Below are 25,121 nucleotides of genomic sequence, written 5' to 3' on the forward strand. Positions count from 1 at the left end.
AGCAGCACTGACAGAATATTCACTGCTTTCAGCCCCAGTTAGGCTAGAAAACCAGTTTTAGAATTCCCAAATGAATAGATATGGGATAGCTTGTCAAATCATTGGGAGTAGCCTGAAGAACCAGGTTCAGAATATAGGAAAGAGCAAAAGGAACCAGGACACAAAGATCATGTTATAGGATCAGTCTGTCCCCAATGTCAATTCCATTGTCCCTGGACATTTATTTTTACACTGGGCATTATTGACCCCATTGCAGTTGCCTCAAGTAATCTGACTATATCTGTTCTTTTGTACAACCATCTCCTCAAATATTACAATGCCTGGAGCATCCAAATGGCCAAGCTGCTTTCATTATCAGATTGCTTCCCTGCATTATCCCTCCTTTAGCTTCTGTAGCATCCCACCTACTTTGGATTTCCCAAAAATGACTGCTGGGTGGACAGAAATGATGGATGTTCACTCTAGAGTGCAGTACAAGACAGAGTTACTTATCAAGGAGAAAATTTCATTGTAGTATCTATAGTTGTTTTGAAACATGTCCAGCCTTGCTACTCAAGTCTTTGTTATCTTCTTCATAAACTTTTTGAGCCATAAAGTGTTCTTAGAGAACATCTGTTGGGGTATCTCATTTTACTAATGGATGCTCTGAGACTCAAAGACAGAAAATTATCTGCCAGTAGTGGCACCGGTACTTAATGACAGAGCTAGAACCAGAATTACAATGCTGGCATTATTTCTGATAGAGAATTATATAAAATGTTCCACTTATTTTGGTTCTCATTGTCTATTTATCATAGTTTGGTGCTGGCTAGGTCAGAATGTCTTCTTAATTGTCCTGTTCCTCTTCATCCCTCCTAGTACTAATGGTTAACTACCACAGGTCTTTAAAGGAGCCTACTTTTTATTTCTCTGAGCATTAGAACTGTAATCAACAGGACTATTTTAATAATTATTGAATGGTAGAATCTCAAAAGCATTATTGATATCTTATGTTGTTAGTTAACTGGGTGAGTTCCTGAGCCTTCTTTGGGAATGGAATTTGAAAAGGAAAAATTCACGAATAAGGCCATGAAGGCACTGGGTTACTGAGAGTTGAAGAAGGTGTCACTAAGGGGGGAAGGAGAACAGACTTCATGAAGAGACTAGGAATTTACACTCTGTTCAGTTTATGGGTTTGCACAGTACTTATTCTGCTAAGTACTAGTTGAACAATCTGATTGAATTCTGAATATAAGATTAAGGACATAAATACCACAATGAGCCAAGTGAGTAGACTTTTTATCTCAAAGTTTGGCTCCTGAGAATGATACTCAGGACATTTTGTGGAAGGGCATGAAGATTCCAATCAAGATATTTTTACTTCAAAAGCTTAGGGAAATAGGCTCGTTTGGTGTATGTTTTTAACCAGTTGCGATGTACTCAATAATGTACTGACTACCCATTATTTAAAGTGCTATCTGTTCTAAAATTATTTGTTCCGAAATTACCCACTCCAGGAGGTACATACATCATCTTGGAATGTTCTAAATATAACTTCTGGTTTTAGAGTCTTTGAGTATGTGTCCTATTATGAATATTTGTTGTTTTTTCAAAATGAAGAGTTTTGTTTCATATAGAAGATTCCCAAGCCTCTTATGGTATCTTTACCCCCATTCATTCTTGTTGGCATCATAACTGTCTTGTGCTTTGGGGAAGGGTAATTTTCAGGGAATGATGGGTGACAGCATTGTGTCAGGGTTAAAGAGGACATACTCTGGAGTTATAAGGACCCAGGTTCACATCCTGATTGCCACTTACTATACATGTGACTCTTTACCTGTTAGAGTCTCAGTTTCCTCGTCTGCAAGATGAGGCTAAGAACACCTGTCTCACAGGATTGTTGTACAAAGAGTTGGTATGAAAAGGCACAGTGCCTAGCTGATGGTAAGTGCTAAAAAAAACCCAAAGCTCTGATTTATTATCAGTAGTTATGGAAGTGGTAAAAGTAGCATTAGATCAGGGCACTTAAATTCTAATTCAGACTAGATTTAGGAATTTCAGTAAGAAATTGAATTGCCTTTTCTCACTGTAATTGGAGGGTTTAAACGAGGTCATCAGTTTCAAACCCTGATCTCCAGAGGTGCTTTGAGGTCACTGGTAGGGAAGGAGAGCAACAAGAGGTGTGTGAGAGCAAGGGCTTCCTCTTCAGCCGGAGCAGCTGTGCTTTCATTTATTAAATATATCAGACTCTTTTAACCTCTTTTTAAAGAGAATATCCCTGGTGAACACACAGTATAGAATACAAAGATGTGTTGTAGAATTGGGTACCCGAAACCTATAATTATGTTAACCAGTGCCACCCCAATAAATTCAATAAAATAAAATAAATATCCCTTGGCAACTCTCTACCTCTCTCTCTGAAAATGATAGACTTTAAAATCCCCCCAGATCCTTCCCAAGTCTAAAATTCTTCATGTCTATTAGTTTGCTACAGACCTTGCAAGTTCATGGCCCACAGTGGATCTGACCTGAAGACATTTTGTTTAAGAGTATTTAAAATCTTTACATTAGTGATAAGATTTCTGTTTGACAACATGTCTTGAGCTTCCTGTCTTAAAAAAAAAATTCAGTTGCTTAGGATAAAGAATGAAATAAGTCTCGTTACCCACAGATTTTTCCCTGGTATAAGTTTATCTGGGCATTTCACAGGATGACGAAATAAAATATAAATGTTGTGATTTGGAAAAAACGAAATTAAAGTGACAAAATTAAGAATTTTGGAGATTTCACATAGAAATACAGATTTTGTTTTCTTTGAAAATTGATACATCTGACAGTTCTGGGCCCACATTCCCAAATAACATCTGATAGAGTTGATTGAGTAGCAGCTGCTTCCCAACTGCTTGCTCCCTGTTGTCTTGTACCCCTTGAATTTACCTGCCTAGACTCGGAAGTTATTTATCTTTCAACATCTGATTTATTCTCTGCAGTCTAGGTGAATATTATAACATTGAATCAACCAATGTCAGCACTTTGGAAGAATTAGACAAAGGATGTGACTTGCCATGTTTGCCCTGTAAGAAAATTATTTTAATACAGAAAAACTACACGTGTTCCTTATATTTGACTGCCCTTAAGCTGGACAGTAATAGTTCTTAAGTGCTGACCATCAGTTTATCATAGCTATTGCAAACGCTTCTGAGTTAAAAGGATATTAAGCACAGTGTGTTTTAATTCTTTCTACCATAGGTTCTAATTACTAGACACTCAAAAAATTTAGGAACTAGGCTTATTTGGGACAGCAAACAAAGAAGTAAATACTACCAGTTGCCCAAGCCTCCTCTTCTCCACCTCTGTCCCGGGGGAGGATGCTCACACAGCCTGGGAATCCCCCCACCCCCACTCAGGAGAGAGAAAATTGAGAAGGTACTCTGCTCTCTGCTCTCCAACAAGCTATTGGGAGGCAAAGGGTCAGGTCTCAACATCGTTCAAGTAAAGGAGAAGAGCGTATACCAACTGTGGCAGCCGGGTCTTTGCTCAGTCACTTTGCCCCATCAGAACAAGGTGAACTCTCCACTGGGTCAATGTCCTGTAAAGTTGGTGACCTCCAATAGTTAGATGTGAGTTCTGTATGTTTCCTTTAAATCAGACTTACTAATTTTAGTGTCGTCACATCTCATGGTTTGTTTTTTGTTTTTTTATGGGGGTTTTTTTTTTTTTTGGTCTGTTTGACCTTACATTTAGTAAGAAATATGCATTGACATTCCTCATTCCGATAATGGATTTATCCATTCCTCCTTGTAGTTTTATTGCTTTTTACTTTATATATTTTATTAGTTTCATACAGTGTTCAGCAATGCATTTTAAAGTAAATTTGTGGCAGTTTATTCAAAATCTGAATGTTTTATGGCAGGAGAATAGTAGGTTAAATTGCTAAATGTGGAAGTCCTTATTCTTTCTTTTTAATCTTTCAAAAAAAATTTCAAGTTTATAGTTCATTGTTAAGACCTGTTGTGGTTTTTTTTTTCTGTAGCTGTAGATTTTTGTTTTTTCTATAAACTTTTTCATTTCAGTGGTATTTGGAGAGGAAGGAGATGTTAGCATTAAGCTCACTGCATTTATCTTGAATCATAATTTACATCTTCTCTTTCTCTATATATGTTCTCTTCAGGTAATTTAATTCTTTTAATGACCGTTTTTAAAATGATGACTTTCAAATCTTCTCACAAAAATTAGGGGATCAGGGAACATGCAGATACTCTAGTACTTTCAGCCTTTTGTATAGTACATTTTCACCAATGAAATAAAAGTTGGTTTTGCATTCATTTGCATAATTGAACAACTTTCTTTTACATGTTATTTGCTTTTCTGATGTTCTTGTTTAATAAAACCAAATGCTTTTTTTATCGCTTCATATTCATTTTGAAATATCCCCTAATTTTTATGAGCAGTATATATCCTTAACCTAAATCTTTCACCTGCATAGCTCTCTTTATTTTTAACTGCCTACTAGTAGCTATCCACACTCAAATGTCCCATGGCCACTTTAAATTGTCCATCAATAGGTGAATGGATAAACAAGTTATGGTTTAGCCAAATAATGGATAGTACTCAGCAGCCAAAAAGAATGAACTCTTGATACATGGATCAACATGAATGAATCTCAAAATAATGATGCTATATGAAAGAATTCCAGACAAAAAAAGAATTACATACTGTGTGATTCTATTTATGCTAAAATTCTAGGAAATACCACTCCATAATGACAGAAAAGCCAGTGATTGCCAAGGGTAGGAGGTTCCTGGGGTAGGGGGGATGTAAGAGGAGAGATAAAAGGGAGAGATAAAAGGGCAAGAAGAAGCTCTTGGTGACGACGGATTTATTTATGACCTTGGTTGTGATAATGCTTCAGAACCCATCAGCTTCTACACTTTATACATGTTCAGTTTATTGGATATCATTTTTACCTGGATAAAGCTGAACAAACCCCTCAATATTAAAGGTTTTTAACAGAAGAACAGCAGTGCCTGCCCACCCTTTGCCCTTCTCACCGCTGCAGTCTTCCCCCCAAAGGAAGCTACTTTGAATGCACGCTATGTAGCAAGAAATATTAATTTTTTGAATAACATATTTCATTCAACATCATTTTGTTATAACATTGATGAGATGCTGTAGTCACCTGATTCTTGTTTATATCAATTAGCATGTGGTAAAAATTGATTTTACATCATTTCACAGACCTAGACAACATTAATTGAGGACTTACTGTACTCCAACTAATATGCTTAGTTATTTAGTCATCAGTTCAGAACTTCATATACACAGTATCTGTTTATTCTTTTATATTATGGTAATTGATAGGTTTCAGGTGAACAATTCTATAATAATACATCATTTGTGTATTGTAGGCCTGTATATTGAGAGACCACCCCAAGTCAAGTCTCCTTGCATCACCATTTATCCACCTTTCACCCTCTTCTCCTTCCTCCCTACGCCGCTGCCAGTAATTACCACGCTATGGTCTGTGTCTACGAGGCTTTTGTTTTTCTTTTGCTTAATCCCTTCACCTTTTTCACCCAGCCTTCCAATAACCCTCCTGTCTGGCAATTGTCAGTCTGTTCTCTGTATTTATGAGTCTATCTCTGTTTTGTTTGTTAGTTTATTTTGTTCGTTAGATTTCACACATAAGTGAAATTATAAAGTGTCTCTCTCTGACCGATTTTACTTAGCATAATACTCTCTAGGTCTATGCATGCTGTCACAAAAGGTAAGATTTCCTTCTTTTTATTGCTGAGTAGTATTCTATTATGTAAATGTTCCACAGTTTTTTCATTCACTCATCTACTGATAGACACTTGGGCTGCTTCCAAATCTTGGCTACTGTAAATAATGCTGCACTGAACACAAGGGTGCATATATTCTTTTGAAGTAGTGTTTTGGTTTTCTTTGGATCTATTCCCAGAAATGGAATCGCTGGATCATAAGGCAGTTCCATTTTTAATTTTTAGAGGTAACTGCATACTGCTTTCCACAGTGGCTGCAGCAGTCTCATTCCCACCACCAGTGCATGACGGTTCCTTTTTCTGTACATTCTCACCAACAGTTGTTTGTTGATTTATTAATGACAGCCATTCTGACAGGTATGAAGTGATAAGTCGTGGTTTTAATTATATTTCTCTCATGATTAGTGATGTTCAGCATCTTTTCATATATCTGTTGGCTATCTTCCATGTCCTTTTTGGAAAAGCATCTATTCAGATATTTCGTTCATTCTTTAATTGGATTATATTTATATTTTTGGTGTTGAGTTTTATAAGTTCCTTAAAATTTTTGGATATTTAGCCCTTATCAGATGTATCACTGGTGAATATATTCTCCCATTCACTGGGTGATCTTTTCATTTTGTTGATGCTTTCCTTTGCTGTGCAAAAACTTTTTAGTTTGATGTAATCCCATTGGTTCATTTTTCCCTTTGTTTCCTGGTTCCATATCAGAAAAAATATTGCTACAAGTAATTTCTAAGATTTTACTGCCAAATTTTCTAGGATTTTATGGTTTAACATTTAAGTCTTTAATACACTTTGAGTTTATTCTTGTGTATGCTGTAAGAAGGTGCTCTAGTTTCATTTTTTTGCATATATCCAATTTTCCCAACACTTTATTGAATAGACTATCTTTACCTCATTGTATGTTTTTGCTTTCTTCATCAAATATTAATTGACTATAAAGGTGTGGGTTAATTTCTGGACTCTATTCTGTTTCATTGATCTACAGAATATGTCTGTTTTTATGCCAATACCATGCTGTTTTAATCACTATGGCTTTGTAGTATAGTTTGATGTCAGGTAGACTGATTTCTCCCACTTTGTTCTCTTTTTCAAGCTTATTTTAGCTATTCAGGGCCTTTTCTGGTTCCATATAAACTTTTGGAATATTTGTTCTAGTTCTGTGAAACATGCCATTAATATCTTGATAGGTATTTTATTGAATATATATATATTGCTGTAGGTAGTATGGACATTTTAATGATGTTAATGCTTTCTATCCATGAATTTGATATATGCTTCCACTTATTTGTATCTTCTTTAGTGTCTTACAGTTTTCTGAATACAAATCTTTTACATCCTAGGTTCAATTCCTAGGTATTTTTTCTGAAGCACTTGTGACTGGGATTATTTTACTAGTTTTCCTTTCTGATAGTTCATTATTGCTATATAAAAATGCAACTGAGTTCTGGATATTTATTTTTGTATCCTGCTACTTGACTGAATTCATTTATTAGTTCTAGTAGCTATTATGAAATTTTTAGCCTTCTCTGTATACAGTATGATGTCATCTATAAATAATGACAGTTTTACTTCTTCCTTTTCAATTAAGTTGCCATTTATTTCTTCTTGTCTGATTGCTGTGACTAGGACTTCCAGGACTATATTGAATAAGAATAGTGAAAGCATACATCCCTGTCTTGTTCCCAATAGTAAGGAAATGCTTGTAGTTTTTGCCCATTGAGTATGATGTTGATTGTGGGTTCGTCATATATGGTCTTTATTACATTGAGGGGGTATGTTCCATTTACTCCCACTTTGCTGAGAGTTTTTATCATAAATGGGTGTTAGAGTTTATCAAATGCTTTTTGTTCATCTATTGATATGGTCATGTGATTTTTATCTTTCATGTGGCATATCACATTTATTGATTTGTGGATATTGTGTACCAACCTTGCATCCCCAGAAGAAATCCCACTTGATCGTGGTGTATGAGCTTTTTAATGTGTTGCTGTTATCTGGTTTCTTAAGTTTTGTTGAGGATATGTCCATCAGGGATATTGGCCTATAATATTCTGTCTTTGTAGTGTCTTTATCTGATTTTGGAATTAGGTAATGCTGGTCTCATAAAGAGATGCTTGGAAGTCTTCCCTCCTCTAGAATTTTTCAGAATAGTTTGGAATAGTCTTTGAATGTTTGGTAAAATTCACCTGTGAAGCCGTCAAGTTCAGGACTTTTGTTTGTTGGGAGTTTTTTTTTATTAGTGCCTCAATTTCATTAGTTGTAATCTATCTTAGATTCTCTGATTCTTCTTGATTCTATTTTGGCAGATTTTATGTTTTATAATTTTACATTTTGTCCAGATTGCCCAATTCATTGGTATGTATTGTTCATATGTATGTATTTTCTTACAATCCTTTGTATTTCTTTGGTGTCAGTTGTTACTTATCCTCTTTTATTTCTGATTTTATTCATTTGGGTCCTTTCTCTTTTTTTCTTGATGAGTCTCATTAAAGATTTGTCGGTCTCATTTATCTTTTCAAAGAACCAGCTCTTGGTTTCATTGATCTTTAGTATTGTTTTTTCTAGACTTTATTTCATTTATTTCTGCTCTGATCTTTATTATTTCCTTTCTTCTACTTACTTTGGGCTTTGTTTCTTTTTCTTTTTTATATTCCTTTCAAATTTCTTTAACTGTATAGTTAGGTTATTTATTTGAAATTTCTTTTTGCTTCATCAGGCAAGCCTGTAATGCTATGAATTACTTTCATAGGACTGCTTTCACTGTGTCCCATAGATTTGGGGTTGTTGTGTTCTCATTTTTGTTTGTTTCAGGATAATCTTTTATTTTCTTCCTTGATCTCATTGTTAACCCATGCACTATTTAGTCATGTTATTTAGCTTTCATGTCTTTGTGTGTTTTCAGTTTATTTTCTTGTGATTAATTTCTAGTTTTATATCATTATAGTCAAAGAGGACGCTTGATATGATTTCAGTCTTCTTAAATTTATTGAGACTTGTTTTATGTTTTAACATGTGGTCTACCCTAGAAAATGTTCTATGTACACTTGAAAAGAATGTATATTCTGCTGCTTTGGGGTGAAATCCTCTGAAATATCAATTAAATCCATCCGATCTAGTGTGTTAATTAAGGCCACCATTTTCTTGTTGATTTTCTGTCTGGAAGATCTATCCGTTATGTCAATGGGGTGTTAAAATCCCCTACTATGATTGTATTACTCTCAAACTCTCCCTTTATGTCCATGAAGATTTGCTTCACATATTTAGTTGCTCCAATGTTGGATGAATAAATTTTTACAATGTTTATATCCTCCTATTGGATTGCTTCTTTTATCATTATGCAGTGTCCTTTGTTTTGAAGTTTATTTTGTCAGATATAAGTATTGCTACCCTGGCTTTTATTTTTTATTAGCATAAAATATATTTATCATCCCTTGACTTTAATCTGTATGTAACTGTCATTCTGAGGTGAGTCTCTGGTAGACAGCATATATATATGGGTCTTGTTTTTTGTTTTTTGTTTTTTTTTAATCTACTCTGCTACTCTGTATCTTTTGACTGGAGCATTTAAATCATTTACATTTAAAGTGATTATTGATAGGTATGTATTTATTTCCATTTTATTCTTTTAACTATTTTCCTCTGTTTTTATCTTCTTGTTGTTCTCCTCTTCCTCTTCTTCCTCCTTCCTTCCTCTTTCTCCCTATTCTCCTCTTCCTCCTCTCCTTCCTTCCTTCCTTCCTTCCTTCCTTCCTTCCTTCCTTCCTCCCTCCCTCCCTCCCTCCCTCCCTCCCTTCCTTCCTTCCTTCCTTCCTTCCTTCCTTCCTTCCTTTCTCCTCCTCCTCTTCCTCCTCCTCTTCTTCTTCTCTTCCTCTTCCTCCTCCTTCTCCTTCTTTTCCTTCTCATTCTTCTCCTTCCTCCTCCTTCTTCTTTTTCTTTTCTTCTTCTTCATCTTTATCTTTTTACTTATTTCTTTTATTTTTCCCTTTAACATTTCTTGTAATACTAATTTGGTGATAACAGACTCCTTTAGCGTTTTTTGTCTTGGGTGCTTTTTATTTCTTCTTCAATTTCAAACGGTAGCCTTGCTGGATAGTATAGTCTTGGTTGTAGGTCCTTGCTTTTCATCACTTTGAATACTCCATGACAGTCCTTTCTGGCCTGAAATGTTTCTGTTGATAAGTCAGCTGATGAGAGTGATATTTAAAGATTATTTTGGAGTATAAGTGAAAATGTATATACTTTACACAGTAAATGAATTAATTTCTTCCATTTGTTATTAAAATGTTTTCTGATTTTATCTTGCTGTTTTTCTTAATAGCCCTTTCTACCTCTTGCAAATCTGGAATGTTCACCAAATGTTGAGACTTTCCTTTGCAAAGCTTTTGTACCAACCTGCACAGAGAAAATTCATGTGGTTCCACCTTGTCGTAAATTTTGTGAGAAAGTATATTCTGATTGCAAAAAATTAATTGACACTTTTGGGATCCAGTGGCCTGAGGAACTAAAATGTGACAGGTAAATTATATTTTCAACTGAAAACTACTAATGATAATATTTTAATATTAGTATTAGCTTTTCAGAATGTTAGTGACAGGCTTTCATTATTTGACCCAACAAATGTTTATTATACCTTAATATATGATAAGCATTGTGGTTATAATTGTTGCAGACACAGTGGTGAGCAAAAAAAGACTTAGTTCTTATTCTCAGGGAACTTACAATGGGGTGGAAGGAATGGAGAGTAATTAAATAATTATACAAAGACATGCAAATTTACAGTTTTGCTAGATATAGCAGAGGAGAGGAGAAAGGTGTGTAGTTCTATAAGTACATGTAATGGTGCCTTTGACCTTAACTCTGGGGGTAAGTTAACCTTATTATCAATTCACTGACCTTTTTGCACATCAATCTTGATTAATTACTTTTGTCTCTTATGCTTGGGAGCTTATACTTTGAAATATTCTATTGATAAAATGAGAGCTCATGTATTAAATCTGGAAAGGAACCTGGCTATCTTTTTATTTATCTGTAAACTGAAGAAACTTCTTGGAACTCATATATTTCTGGTAGATTCATAATAATTTCCAAGAATAATTGAGTAATAAAACTGATCCCTGAACAATGTAAGGGTTAGGAATGCTGAGCTCCCATGCAGTCAGAAATCCATACATAACTTTTGACTCCCCGAAAACTTAATTACTAACAGCCTACTGTTGACCAGAAACCTACCTATAATATGATATAAACACTCAGTTAACAGATATTCTGTATGTTGTATGTATTATATACTATAGTCTTACAATACAGCAAATAAAAGATGTTATTAAGAAAATCATAAGGAAGAGAAAATACATTTAAACTATTTATTGAAAAATACCTGTGTATAAGGGACCTGTGCAGTTCAAACCCATGTTGTTCCGGGGTCAGCTGTACATAATAAAGATGCTTATGCCCTCCATCGTAGGAAATCTCCTTTCATAGACTTTTACATGGAATCGTACAAAAACATTGATTGTAGCATTATTCCTAATTTTTTCAAATGGGAAAATGTCTTAAAGTTTGTTGTAGAAATGATTAGTAAATTGCAATATACTTAGCATACTACCATACAGTTGATAAAATGAAGGCATTTGACCCACATCTGTCAATATGGATAAACCTAAAAATTACAGTAAGTAAAAAAAGAAAGTTATAGTATGAATATAAACATCATGTACTATATATGTCATTTATATAAAGTTCAATACCTGTGGACCAACTATGTAACATTCTAGTTAGAAAATAACATAGTAAGAAGACTGAAAAATACATGAGAATAAAAAGCAAAGTTGTGGCAATGAATATTTCTGGGGAAAGAAAGAAGAATAGAACCAGAAAGGGGTCCCAACTTTATCTGTAATGTTATAGTGCTTTATTTTAAATGATATAAGCAAAACTGACAGAATGTTAAGTTTTGAAAAAGCTAGTAGATACTAAGTGTTCTTTTTATGGGCATACCTTTTATTATTTTCTATTCTTATCTAAAGTATATTTTAAATGTTTTCTTGTTAAAACCCCCACTATTTTTAAAATCATACAGATATTTCAAAATAATACTGGTGTATTGAAATTCAACTTAGTGATAAAGTTCTGTACAAACAGATACTCAGGTATGCCTGTAAACATGGGAGGCAAATAGCCAAACCAAAAGAGGATGATGATGCAAACTAAGCTGGCCCTCAGCCTCCCCCTCAGAGTTCTTTTTCCGCTTTTTAATAACTTAGAGGTCTATTGAACTTTTCCCTACCAATCCAGGGTATTTCAGTCCTCACCTTACTTTTATGTGGTTTATCTCCTTTGCTTGTGGGCATTAAATAATAAAAGTTAATTTCCCCAAGACTTAAATATTATATACTTATAAACAGACAAGCCAGTACTTTTTTTCTAGAGATTACCAAGCAAGATAATTTTTTCTTAAATATTTAGTCATGAGAGCAGACATTATTTTTAAATTATTGATTGTTTTCCAAGTAAGGGAATTTCTATGTTCATTTGTCTTGTATTTAATATACAATATATTAGTGTATTAGAACCTCATTAACAACCACAAATTTTTAGTCAACTTCAAAACTTTCTACCCAACTCTATCCTGTAATCTATATAGGTCTGTATGTCTTCCCATCAGTTATGAATGCATAAGGGAATATTTTATAGTTGGAAAGCATAGCATTAAAATAGTGACTCAATAATTAAAATGTTGACTTTGTATATTGAATTTTTATCATCTTTACAGATTACAGTATTGTGATGAGACTGTTCCTGTAACTCTTGATCCACACACAGAGTTTCTTGGTCCTCAGAAGAAAACCGAACAAATCCAAAGAGACATTGGAATTTGGTGTCCAAGGCATCTTAAAACTTCTGGGGGACAAGGCTATAAGTTTCTGGGAATTGACCAATGTGCACCTCCATGCCCCAACATGTATTTTAAAAGTGATGAGCTGGAGTTTGCAAAAAGTTTTATCGGAATAGTTTCAATATTTTGTCTTTGTGCAACTCTGTTCACATTCCTTACTTTTTTAATTGATGTTAAAAGATTCAGATACCCAGAGAGACCAATTATATATTACTCTGTCTGTTACAGCATTGTATCTCTTATATATTTCATTGGATTCTTGCTAGGCAATAGCACAGCCTGCAATAAAGCAGATGAGAAGCTAGACGTTGGTGATACAGTTGTTTTAGGCTCGCAAAATAAGGCTTGCACCGTTTTGTTTATGTTTTTGTATTTTTTCACAATGGCTGGCACTGTGTGGTGGGTGATTCTTACTATCACTTGGTTCTTAGCTGCAGGAAGAAAATGGAGTTGTGAAGCCATTGAACAAAAAGCAGTGTGGTTCCATGCTGTTGCATGGGGGATACCTGGTTTTCTGACTGTCATGCTTCTGGCTATGAACAAGGTTGAGGGAGACAACATTAGTGGAGTTTGTTTTGTCGGACTGTATGACCTGGATGCTTCTCGCTACTTCGTACTCTTGCCACTGTGCCTCTGTGTGTTTGTTGGGCTGTCTCTTCTTTTAGCTGGCATTATTTCCTTAAATCACGTTCGACAAGTTATACAACACGATGGCCGTAACCAAGAGAAACTAAAGAAATTTATGATTCGAATTGGAGTCTTCAGTGGCCTGTATCTCGTGCCATTAGTGACACTTCTTGGATGTTACATCTATGAGCAAGTTAACAGGATTACCTGGGAGATAACTTGGGTCTCTGACCACTGTCGTCACTACCATATCCCTTGTCCTTATCAGGTAAAAATTGTCACTTGTAATGTTTCATGATTTAATTTTAACAATGAAAATGTTTCCTGGAAATATTCTTGAATTAGTTATGGACATAAATTAGTATTTCAGGTGAGAATTCCAGTAGATATAGGATTGATTCCTTATGCATCAGTTGAAACTGGGATAAGTGTCAAGGTTTTTTAGTTTGTTACAATAGTAAAGTGCATCCTTTAGCTATTTTAAAAATTACATGGAGTTGGAAAGGGAGATTAATAGTAATGCAGAAAAGAATTAGAAGAACAGGTCTTGGCATAAGGAGAAAAAGAGAATTCTTCAGTTAATAAGGGAAAAGTTTATTTGGATATATTTAATTTGATCAGATTGTAATTTTTTGCAGTGTATTTGCTTATAAAGAAAGAAATTAATTTTTGCCTAAATCATCCTGCCATTTTTTAACTGAAAAAAGTACAATTGAAACAAAATATGTTTCATATGTTCCCGATGTTTATGATTAGTATAAAGGTGGTGTTTTAAGATTAAAAAAGTAAATTTGTGAAAATAGAAGCTTTTTTAAAGCATTTTAATTGAGGTTATTTGATAGAAAATTTCTTGTTTTAAAAAGATTTTATACATTTTTCTTTGTATTTATATATGGTATTATATAAATTATATTGATTGTTATTACTATCATAATGTATTAAATCAAGCAATGTGTGCTGGATTGTTTTACATAATAATTTAGAAAGTTACATTTTAACATAATGGAATCTATTTTATATATTGATGTGTGGGAATAATAGTTTTACTTGCCTTATATACTGTTCCTGGTCTGTTATCAATAGTCTGTTTTTATAATATATCTCACTTTAAGGGAGCTTTGTCTTAAAGTGACTGTAATGTATTAAATGTTTCCTATATTCTTTAGTATTTTGGGCAAACTAGGAGGAAAATACAACTATTACATACTGCCAAAAAAATTTAAGATCTATGATTTTTAAAAGTTATGTTTCATATAAAGAAAGAACTATAAAGTATTAGAAGATAAAATGAGAAAATTCTAAACTTAAAGTGGAGAAGGACTTTATAAGTATGTTATAAAAGTTAGGAACTATGAAAGAATAGATTACTAAATTTTACAAAATAAGAATTTTTTTTTTTTTTTTTTTAGATTTTATGTATTGATTTTTAGAGAGAAAGAGTGGGGAGAAGCAGAAAGCATCAACTCATAGTAGTTGCTCCATGTATGTACCTTGACTGGGCAGGTCCAGGGCTTTGAACTGGCAACCTCAGAATTCCAGGTCAACACTCCATCCACTGTGCCACCACAGGTCAGGCAAAAAAAAAAAAAATTAAGGTTCTGCATGGCATAAAAACAACAACACTATAATCAAAGTCAGAAAGCCAGCTTAGAAAATTTATTCACTCATCACATCATACTTGTAGGGTTAATTTCCTTTATTTATAAAGAGTTTCTACAGAGCAATAAGAAAAAACCAACAACTTGATACGAAAATGAAAGAAAAATATGAAGAGGGTTCACAGAAAAGGAACCCTGTTCACATGTGAAAAATGTTGCCCTAACTGGTTGGCTCAGTGGATAGAAGAACATCAGCTCAGTGTGCAGACATCCCAGTGTGGGTTCTTGGTCAGGGCACTCATGAAAAGCAACCATCTACTTCCCTTCCCTTCCCTCTCCCCTTCTCTCTCTCTCCCTCTCTCTCACAGCCAGTGGCTTGATTGGCTTGAGCATTACCCCAGGCACTGAAGATAGCTTGGTTAGTCCAAGCGTTGGCCCTGGGTGCTGAGGATAACTCAGTTGATTTGCGCATCAGTTCCAGATGGGGGTTGCGAGGTGGATCCCAGTTGGTGTGTATACAGAAGTCTGTCTCCTGTCACTTTAAAAAAATATTAAAAGAGAAATGCAAATCAATTATAATAAAATTATATGCCTACTTATGACAAGGCAAACATCTGAAGGTTTTATAGCCACTGTGTTGACAAAACTGTGGCAAAACATATACTCAGACTTTGCTATTTAATTAATTCAACCTTCTTTTGAAAGAAGTTTGACAGTGTCATTTAAAATGCACATATTCTGGTAGAGCGTCAGCCTGGCGTGCAGGAGTCCCGGGTTCCATTCCCAGCCAGGGCACACAGGAGAAGCGTCCATCTGTTTCTTCACCCCTCCCCCCTCCTTCCTCTCTGTCTCTCTCTTCCCGTCCCACAGCCAAGGCTCCATTGGAGAAAGTTTGGCCCTGGTGCTGAGGATGGCTCCGTGGCCTCTGCCTCAGGCGCTAGAATGGCTCTGGTTGCAACAGAGCAACGCCCCAGATGGGCAGAGCATCGCCCCCTGGTGGGCCTGCCGGGTGGATCCTGGTCGGGCGCATGTGGGAGTCTGTCTGACTGCCTCCCCATTTCCAACTTCTGAAAAATACAAAAAAAAAAATGCACATATTCACCTGACCAGTAGTGGCACAGTGGATAGAACATGACCTGGGATGCTGAGAACCCAGGTTCAAAACCCTGAGGTTACCAAAACAAAAAACAAAAAAAAAAACCCTGAGGTTGCTGGCTTGAACATGGGATTATTGACATGATCCCAAGGTTGGGGGCTTGACCAAAGGGTCACTGGCTCAGCTGGAGCCCCCCAGTCAAGGCACATATGAGAAACAGTCAGTGAACAGCTAAGTGATGTAACTATAAGTGGATGCTTCTCATCTCTCTCCCTGTCTGTCTCTCTACCTCTATCTCTCTCAAATAATAATAATAACAATAGTTAAATTAAATTAAATGCATATACTCTTTGATCCTGCCTTTCTGGAAATTTATTGACAAATCTCACAAATGCAAGTGATTGTATATATACAACAAAGATAGTCACTGCAATATGATTTGCAATGGCAGTTGGTTGAAAATAACCTAAATAAATATCCATTAATAAGGGTGCTTGAATAAATTTTGATTCATCCACATAATGGAACAGCCTTCAAAAATAAATCAAGAGCCTGACCAGGCAGTGGCACAGTAGATAGAGCATCAGCCTGGGACGCAGATGACCCAGGTTTGAAACCCAAGGTGACCAGTTTGAGCTCAGGCTCACCAGCTTGAGCACAGGGTTGCTGGCTTGAGCGTGGGATCATAGTTATGACCCCATGGTCACTGGCTTGAATCCAAGGTCGCTGGCTTGAGGAAATGGTCACTAGCTTGGCTGTAGCTCCCAGGTCAAGGCACAGATGAGAAAGCAATCAATAAACAGTTAAGGTGCCACAATGAAGAATTGATGCTTCTCATCTCTCCCTTCCTGTCTGTGTATCCCTCTCTCTGTCTCTGTCTCTCACTAAAAAAAATAATATAGATAGATAGAGAACTCTATTTGTATGGATATAGAGGTCTTCAAGAAATACTAGTGAGTGAAAAAAAGCAAGATATAATACTAAGTATATAGTATTTTGATACTTAAGTACAATTTAAAAAATATTTGAAAGTATATTCTTGAAAAAAGTATGAAGTAATTTTAATGAAATTTCCACATATTCACATATTTATTTTGCTTTAACAAATCAAGTTTTTATAACATAAACATCAATAATGTATAAAGACTAAAAGAGTATATTGTTAAAGTGAGTTTAAATGTGTTCCTTTTTTGTGGTAGATTAAAGTGAAGAAAAAAGGTAAATATTTTGAGGCAAATATTTGGCAGTTATACTTCTAGGGGATAAAAGGTCAGAAAATCAAGCCTAGATTATTAGGAAGGACATTCTTCCTGAATATATTTAAATATTTTTTTCCTTCCTAGCTATATATTTTGGCACACATAAAGGTTATTTGTTCAGAACTTAGGTAAAGAATGTCTTACACTTAAAGTGCTATTCATTAAATAATGTTAAATAATATCAAGTCTTTTATAATAAAACAAAGTGAAGATTTATATTTTTCAAGTTTTACATTGACTGTATGTGTATCTCCATTTTAAATCTGTCACTGAAATTTTTATTCGCTATTTTTTTACAGGCAAAAACAGAAACTCGGCCAGAATTGGCTTTGTTTATGATAAAATATCTGATGACATTAATTGTTGGCATCTCTGCTGTCTTCTGGGTTGGAAGCAAAAAGACATGCACAGAATGGGCGGGGTTTTTTAAGCGAAATCGCAAGAGAGAGTAAGAACCTATTGAATTATCTGACATTGTTTAAAAATAAATAGCTCAAATACCAAGCAACTATTTTAACTCATCATTTTCCTGGAACTTTTTATATCAACTGTTCCAAATTTTGAAGTTTTCATGGAGAGAGATGCTTTACTTTGGCATTTATTATACTAGTCTTTGACATACACTATTCTATTGAAATATGAACCAAAGACTTATAAAACTTGCAATGTCTTTTCTTGGCTTATAATATAACCAATATTATTACTGCTTTCATGGACTTATTTTGGGTATAGCACTTTTAATAATTTTATCCTTTTTATCAATGATAAAAGATTAAATGGAATCAAATATATGTATAGAAATCTATAAAGTATGATCCAAAAGTGATGTTTTATGAGCATTAGTTACCTTTAAATTTTATTACACACAGTATTGACTTAAAATGTCACTTATTTACCTTGCCTAAAATGGCTGTTAAACATTCAAACTTAAGGAATATTCTGTAACAATATAGTATATTTACTTTTATAAGTAAATAGTTCCCTTCAGTTATTTACATACATTATCTACTATGTACTATCAAAAGTGTCTATAGAGTTTTTTAATGAACTTTTTGTGGTAAAAATTTCAGAACTGTATACTTTGTCATAAATAAATTTTTAAAAGCTGAAGAATTGCATTTAACTGGACTTTAAATTTTGCACTATTATTTATGCCTATTCCATATTTATATATTCACACTATCTTCAGGATAACTTGCTAACTTTAATGTTAGGAAGAAAACAGTTGAATTTAAGCAAAGACCACTTACCGTATTCTGTGTCTTTTCTCTTCTGGTTACTTATATACTGTGTGTACTTACATATGATATGCATACAATTAGTCCTCTACTTTCGGCTGGTTTGCAGTTTCTTGCCCTCATTTTTTTATTTTGTCTGTTCCTTACCAGTCACTATTTTTGCTGACAAAAGCAGCTAGTAATATATAAAAGATTCCAGTTCATGGCAATCTACTTATATCTCATAGTGTTTATGATCCCAGATTTTGTAAATAAAATAAATCTCATCTAATTTTTAACTGTAATAGGAATTTTTCACAGAGCTATGTGATATGCTTTATGGCTTCTACTATAACACTTAACATTTATAAGCAAATCCTCTCTCTGGGTTTTCTTCCAGTCCAGTCAGTGAAAGTAGAAGAGTACTACAGGAGTCCTGTGAATTTTTTTTAAAGCACAATTCTAAAGTGAAACACAAAAAGAAGCACTACAAGCCAAGTTCACATAAGCTGAAGGTCATTTCCAAATCCATGGGAACCAGCACAGGAGCTTCAGCAAATCATGGCACTTCTGCAGTAGCAATCACTAACCATGATTACTTAGGACAAGAAACTGTGACAGAAATTCAAACCTCTCCAGAAACGTCAGTGAGGGAAGTGAGAGAAGAAGGAGTGAGCACTCCCAAATCAAAAGAACAGGACTGTGGGGAACCTGCCTCCCCAGCGGCATCCAGCTCTAAACTCTGTTGCGAGCAGGCCGACGGCAAAGGCCGGGCAGGCAATGGGAACGAGAAGAGCAGTGTGTCTGAGAGTGTGCGGAGTGAAGGAAGGTGAGCTTTGATTTGTTATCTTAAATCATGACTGTTCTGAATAGCGTAGTGTACATTTTTTGTTAAAGCATAACAGGTTTGCAAAGAAAGCATTCTACGAGATGACATGTTTATATACCTGACCCAAGGAAGTTTGGGTTTAAGGAGTTGAAGTTCAGCCAAAAATATACTTAGCTTTGAGAAGAGCCTTCATGTACGTTGTTCAAGTAGAACAGTAACGTTCATTTCTATGTTAATTTTTAAGAGTTGCATATTTATGTAGGTAAATGTTTAAGATTCACCAGAAATAGCCTGACCAGGCAGTGGTGCGGTGTATAGAGCATTGGTTTGAGATGCTGAGGATCCAGGTTCAAAACCCCAAGGTCACCAGCCTGAGCGCCAGCTCATCTAGCTTGAGCACGGTCTCACCAGCTTGAGCACAGGGTCACTGGCTTGAGCGTGGGATCATAGACATGACCTCAGGGTCACTGGCTTGAGCCCAAAGGTTGCTGGTTTGAGCCCAAAGGTCACTGGCTTGAGCCCAAGGTTGCTGGCTTGACTGGAGCCCCCTGGTCAAGGCACGTACGAGAAAGCAATCAATGAACAACTAAGGTGCTGCCACTATGAATTGATGCTTCTAATCTCTCTCCTTTCCTGTCTGTCCACCCCCACCTTCCCCCTTGCTACAAAAAAAAATTCATCGGCAATGCAGGCTAAGTTTTATTAAGGTTGATCTATATTTTAGTTGTAATCCCAGTTTGGTCCTGAGAGAAGGTGAGTGTAACTTCCACTTACTCCACCACCGTCTTCAGGCTAAGTTTTAAGTAATACTGCATTACGATAGTGTCTAAAAGGTATTTGTCAGTTTAGACAATGAGGATTATAAGATATTTTTATTTTATGAGTACAAAAGGCTATTGACATTATCTTTAATGAGTGTTTCCATATAGTCGTGGGTGATCCAAAACACAGGTAAACATAAAATTAACCAGAATGCTGACAACTACTTGAAGGTCTCAAGGTCGTCTTACCGGACCCTCCCAATCTAGGCCAAATGCATCTTCTCTGTGTTACTCTAACAGCTTTTGCAGACCTGAATTGTAATTAGATACATGCTTTTACCCTCCACCAGGTTTGTAAACTCCTAAAGGCAGAGCTGAGCTCTTATTTATGGTCTTGTTTATCTTTGTATTCCCAATCACTTACATAGTGTCTGGTCCATGATGGGAAGTCAATAAAATGTTTGCTAACCTGTAGGTAGGGATCCTGTCTTACTAATTGTATATCTCATGGGACACCATGCCCATCCCATGCATGGGAGATGCTTGACAGTTAGCAAAAATTATTTGAGAATAAAGTATTTGTATTTTGAGGTGTTAGAGTAGACATAAGGAGTTTTAGTTACCATATTTCCCATGAAGATGCTCCCATGTATAAGATGCACCTTAATTTTGGAGCCTGAAATTTGGGGGGGGGGGATATATTTCATAAAGTTATTGAATTCAAGTTTTATTCATCATAAAATTTATACAACTCCTCATCACTGTCAAAACTCCCATCCATTAATTAGCTTGTCCTCATCTGTGTCTGATCACTGTCTTTATATATTGCCTCGTCCTCAATTCCATCTATGGCATTTGAAATGCCACACTTCTACAACCACTGGATAAGACGTACCCAGTTTTTAGATCCCAAATTTGTCCAAAATAGGTGCATTTATACATAAATACGGTATTTATACATAAATACGGTAATTGTCCCCTGATAAAAGTGGACACTGGTTGAAAATAAAACTCATGAAAAGTGGGTAACTGTGATAAAGACATCTGGCATCACATTTGTGCGTGGTATTTATGTATGTCCACGTTCATTCTCTTACCTAGGGCGACTCCAAAAGGTGATGTTACTGAAATGGGCCTGGCTCCGAGCAGCAGCTTGCAGGTCCCCAGTTCTTCAGAGCCAAGCAGCCCGAAAGGCTCCACATCCCTGCTCGTCCACTCTGCTGCAGGAGCGAGAAAAGAGCAGGGCGCTGGCGGGCACTCAGATACTTGAAAACCAGGTTATTCCACTACCTAGAAGTGAATACGTGTTACACTGGACGAGACCAGCTCACTGTCTCACAAGAACACTGTTGTATTGTAGTCTTTTGTACTTAAAGCTACATTGCCTGCTGTTACACTAGAAACAATAGATGCTGAGAATAAGATGATTCATTTCATACAGAGGTTAATAACAACATACTGAAAAACAGAAATGTGCAGGTTAATAATGTTTTTTTAATTATGTGGAAGGAGGAGTTTGAGGAATCTTCCGTTTTTGTTTTTTATAAAGATTCTACTCTTTTTAAAAATATTTTAAGGTGTACAATGCTATTTCATTTTTATGATATATTTTTTCTTTGCTGAGGTATTTAAAACTTATTCTTGTATCTTTTTATGTATATATAATTGAAAATAAGTTTATATGTATTTGAACTTTTTTAGAAATCTTTGAAAATTTTAGATATTTTATTATGTTATTCTGATACACTACTTTGGTAGCTTTTACACTGAATTTCTAAGAAAGTTGAAGAACAATATTCTTTTGTAGTATAAGAAATAGCACATCAGAAAGTGTTAAAATGGGAATTCATCTAAAAAATCCACTAACTCTACCTTATCATCTTCAATGTGTGAATTTTATCAAGCCTCGTTATTTTAGGAATTTCACAGCTGTATTAAGCAACTGAAATAAGGTGCTTTTTAAGAAGAGTGTCTAATGTTACTGTATTAAGTTGCGTGCTGATCCTTTTTCATTTTAAAAATAAAATGTCCTGAAGGATTAGTAGATGAAATGTTACTCTTTTATAAATTAAGCCAAGTGCAATTGATTTTCTTTAATGTTTCATGATCACCCAAGATTATATTATTGTGACCACTTACAGTGCTTATACTTTTGTTTTTTAGCATTTAGAATAAATACTACAGATTCTTTGTACTTGGTGCAGTATCTTTCTCAGATATTATGTAAAATTCATTTCTGCAGCTAAATAGGATTTTGCTGAATATTGAAAAGGCTGGTAGCAATATTAGTGCCAATCAAATTGAAAAAAGTTGTAGTCCTGATAAAATGTCTTTCAAATAACATACCTTAAAATACTAAAGAATTTTCTTAATTTTGTTTCTTGTTAAATATTATTCCTTGACCAAGTTTTCTGATGCTTTTAGTTTTTTCTCTAGCATTCTGTTAAAGCATAAAAAGAAAATTATCATGTACTGTATGGAAAATGTTGTAAATATTAACTTTCCCACATTTGTTAACTTTGTATACAAAAGCTTTGCTTTATGTGATCTTTTCAGTAATAAAATTTTCTTTATATAAGAGATTGTGGAGTGTTCTGTTTATGTACTGTGGTCTTCGCCCAGGAAGTAGTATAACTTTTCAGATCAGTGTCTCAATGACTAGTAAGCCAGAAGCTTTTTATTTTATTTTACTTTTATTTTTAATCTTTTATTTTTCATTTACAGTTCATATACAGTATTATATTAGTTTTAAGTGTACAACATAGTGATTACACATTTATATATCTTACGAGGTGATCATCCCCAAAAATCTAGTACCTGTAAGGTATTTTTCCCTGCCAAGAAGGAAGGAAGGGGTGTAGCCACCAAGTGTGGAATAGTAAAAGCATTATTCAGTACAGAGCGTTGCTTGGATTAGATTCACTGGCCTGGAAGATGGAGGTCAGGAAAATCGCACATGGAGAGACCTCGTGGGTAAATTTAAAAAAGGGGGTCCCTCTAGGGAAGTCGGGCTAATATGACGTAGAGAAATCTCACTGGCTGACAGTCAGTCGCTTTTTTCCCAAGGACTCCTAGGAAGTTTCTTTTGGTGCGCTTGGCTGTGGGTGGTCCTAGCCAAAGTTTTCGGGCCTAGGTTCCCCACGTGACCATCCCTCATTATCCACCAACCTTACATTCCGATCTTTTTTTGTTAACAAGGGGCGCCGTTATTCGTCTGGCTACTTCCTGCTGAATAGGGGCGTCGTGGGGAGGGGGAGATCGGAGGGTGGTGGTTTTGAGGGGTGTCAGGAGGAACATCCGTTTGGCCATGAATTGAGAAACTTCGCTGGTGCGGTTCTGTAAGAATTTTTTTTAAAAAAAGAGAGGCAAATATGAGTTATAGGCTGATAATTAGAAGAAGATTTAGGTAGGATAGGGGCAGCCCAGGTAAGAATAGGTGGCTGCGGCCCTGGCCGGTTGGCTCAGCGGTAGAGCGTCGGCCTAGCGTGCGGAGGACCCGGGTTCGATTCCCGGCCAGGGCACACAGGAGAAGCGCCCATTTGCTTCTCCACCCCTCCGCCGCACTTTCCTCTCTGTCTCTCTCTTCCCCTCCCGCAGCCAAGGCTCCATTGGAGCAAAGATGGCCCAGGCGCTGGGCATGGCTCTGTGGCCTCTGCCTCAGGCGCTAGAGTGGCTCTGGTCGCAATATGGTGACGCCCAGGATGGACAGAGCATCTGCCCCCTGAGGGGCAGAGCACCGCCCCTGGTGGGCGTGCCGGGTGGATCCCAGTCGGGCGCATGCGGGAGTCTGTCTGACTGTCTCTCCCTGTTTCCAGCTTCAGAAAAATGGAAAAAAAAAAAAAAAAAAAAAGAATAGGTGGCTGCTATTAGGAGTTAAGCAGGTTGTAAGAGGAGAGATTTTTGCTTAATTTTTTCTTGCAGACAGTTCAGATTGAAGCTTCTTTTATCAGGCAGTCTTACTGAACAGCACTGCTCCTGCTTCAGCTCACTCTGGTGGCAGGCTCCTGGTGGGAGGGACAGGAGCAACAGGAGGGTCTGCATGGCCCAATTTTTTGGTGAGCCGCAGACGAGCAAGGCCCAGTGGTTCTGACTCCCAGCAATCCTGTATGGGAGCAAGTTTGAGGCGAGAGACATGATACCAAGGTGTTTGCCCTAGAAGCTTAGCTGCAGTAGGAGTAGTCAGTATTACTGTATGGGGTCCCGTCCATCTGGGCTGCAGGGAGCCCGGCTGGAGCTCCCTTAGAACACTGTCTCCTGGTTGGAGGGGGACCGCTGGCTGTGTTTCATCTGGACCCCCTATGGGAGGAAGGGTCCGGTCCACGTGTTCCCTGAGAAGATGGCGAAGTAAAGACAGAAAGGGGAGGTACGTGGCAAGAGGAGGGGGGTTCACAGGTAAGCTGTGATTAGGAATGGTCTACCGTAAACCAGCTCAAAGGGGCTAAGTCCAGTGGGGTTTTGCGGGGTTGCCCTGATTCTGGTGAGTGCCAGGGGAGGAGGTTTGGCCAGGAGAGCCTGGTCTCAATGGAGAATTTAGTTAGCTGACTCTTCAGGATGCCATGGGCCCTTTCCACCTTACCCGATGATTGAGGGTGATAGGGTATATGGAGTTTCCAGGTGATGTTGAGAGAGAGGGAAACCTGCTGGACTATTTGGGCAGTGAAGGCCGGGTCGTTGTTTGACTGGATGGTAGTCGACAGTCCAAATCGCCGGATGATGTTTTCAACGAGAATGGAGGCAATGGTGTCTGCTGTCTCTTGAGAAGTTGGAAAGGCTTCTATCCATCCTGAAAAGGTGTCAACAAAAGTTAAGAGATAACGGAGTTTTTGTGAGGGGCCAGATGAGTGAAGTCAATCTGCCAATCCTGGCCTGACACGTGCCCCCTCAACTGATGAGTAGGGAAGCGGGGGTGGAGTCCCCCTTGTGTAGAAGCTTTGTAACAGATAGTGCATGCTGCGTGTACCTTTTCGATAGTCTGCTGGAGGCCTGGGAAGAAAAAGAGTGGTTGTAAGAACCGATAGCTTTTGGCCCTATGTGTAAGGAATAGTGGATATCAGAAAGGAGAGTTTCAGCC

The 25,121-nt window shown here is 36.5% G+C and overlaps 1 protein-coding gene across 6 annotated transcripts in view; it reads left to right on the forward strand.

Annotated features, from left to right (window-relative positions):
- FZD6 (frizzled class receptor 6) overlaps nt 1-22,630 on the forward strand; it is a 34,361-nt gene extending 11,731 nt beyond the window's left edge. For all 6 annotated transcript variants that reach the window (XM_066379281.1, XM_066379284.1, XM_066379279.1 and 3 more), the window contains 5 exons: nt 10,087-10,283; nt 12,541-13,558; nt 17,543-17,691; nt 18,861-19,289; nt 21,152-22,630. In XM_066379281.1, the coding sequence (XP_066235378.1) occupies nt 10,087-10,283; nt 12,541-13,558; nt 17,543-17,691; nt 18,861-19,289; nt 21,152-21,320 (1,962 nt within the window). In that variant the 3' untranslated portion in view covers nt 21,321-22,630. The remainder of the gene's footprint in view (nt 1-10,086; nt 10,284-12,540; nt 13,559-17,542; nt 17,692-18,860; nt 19,290-21,151) is intronic.
- Nucleotides 22,631-25,121: the final 2,491 nt, after the last annotated feature.

This window comes from Saccopteryx leptura, chromosome 3 (assembly GCF_036850995.1).
Source record: "Saccopteryx leptura isolate mSacLep1 chromosome 3, mSacLep1_pri_phased_curated, whole genome shotgun sequence".
NCBI classification, from domain to species: Eukaryota; Metazoa; Chordata; class Mammalia; order Chiroptera; family Emballonuridae; genus Saccopteryx; species Saccopteryx leptura.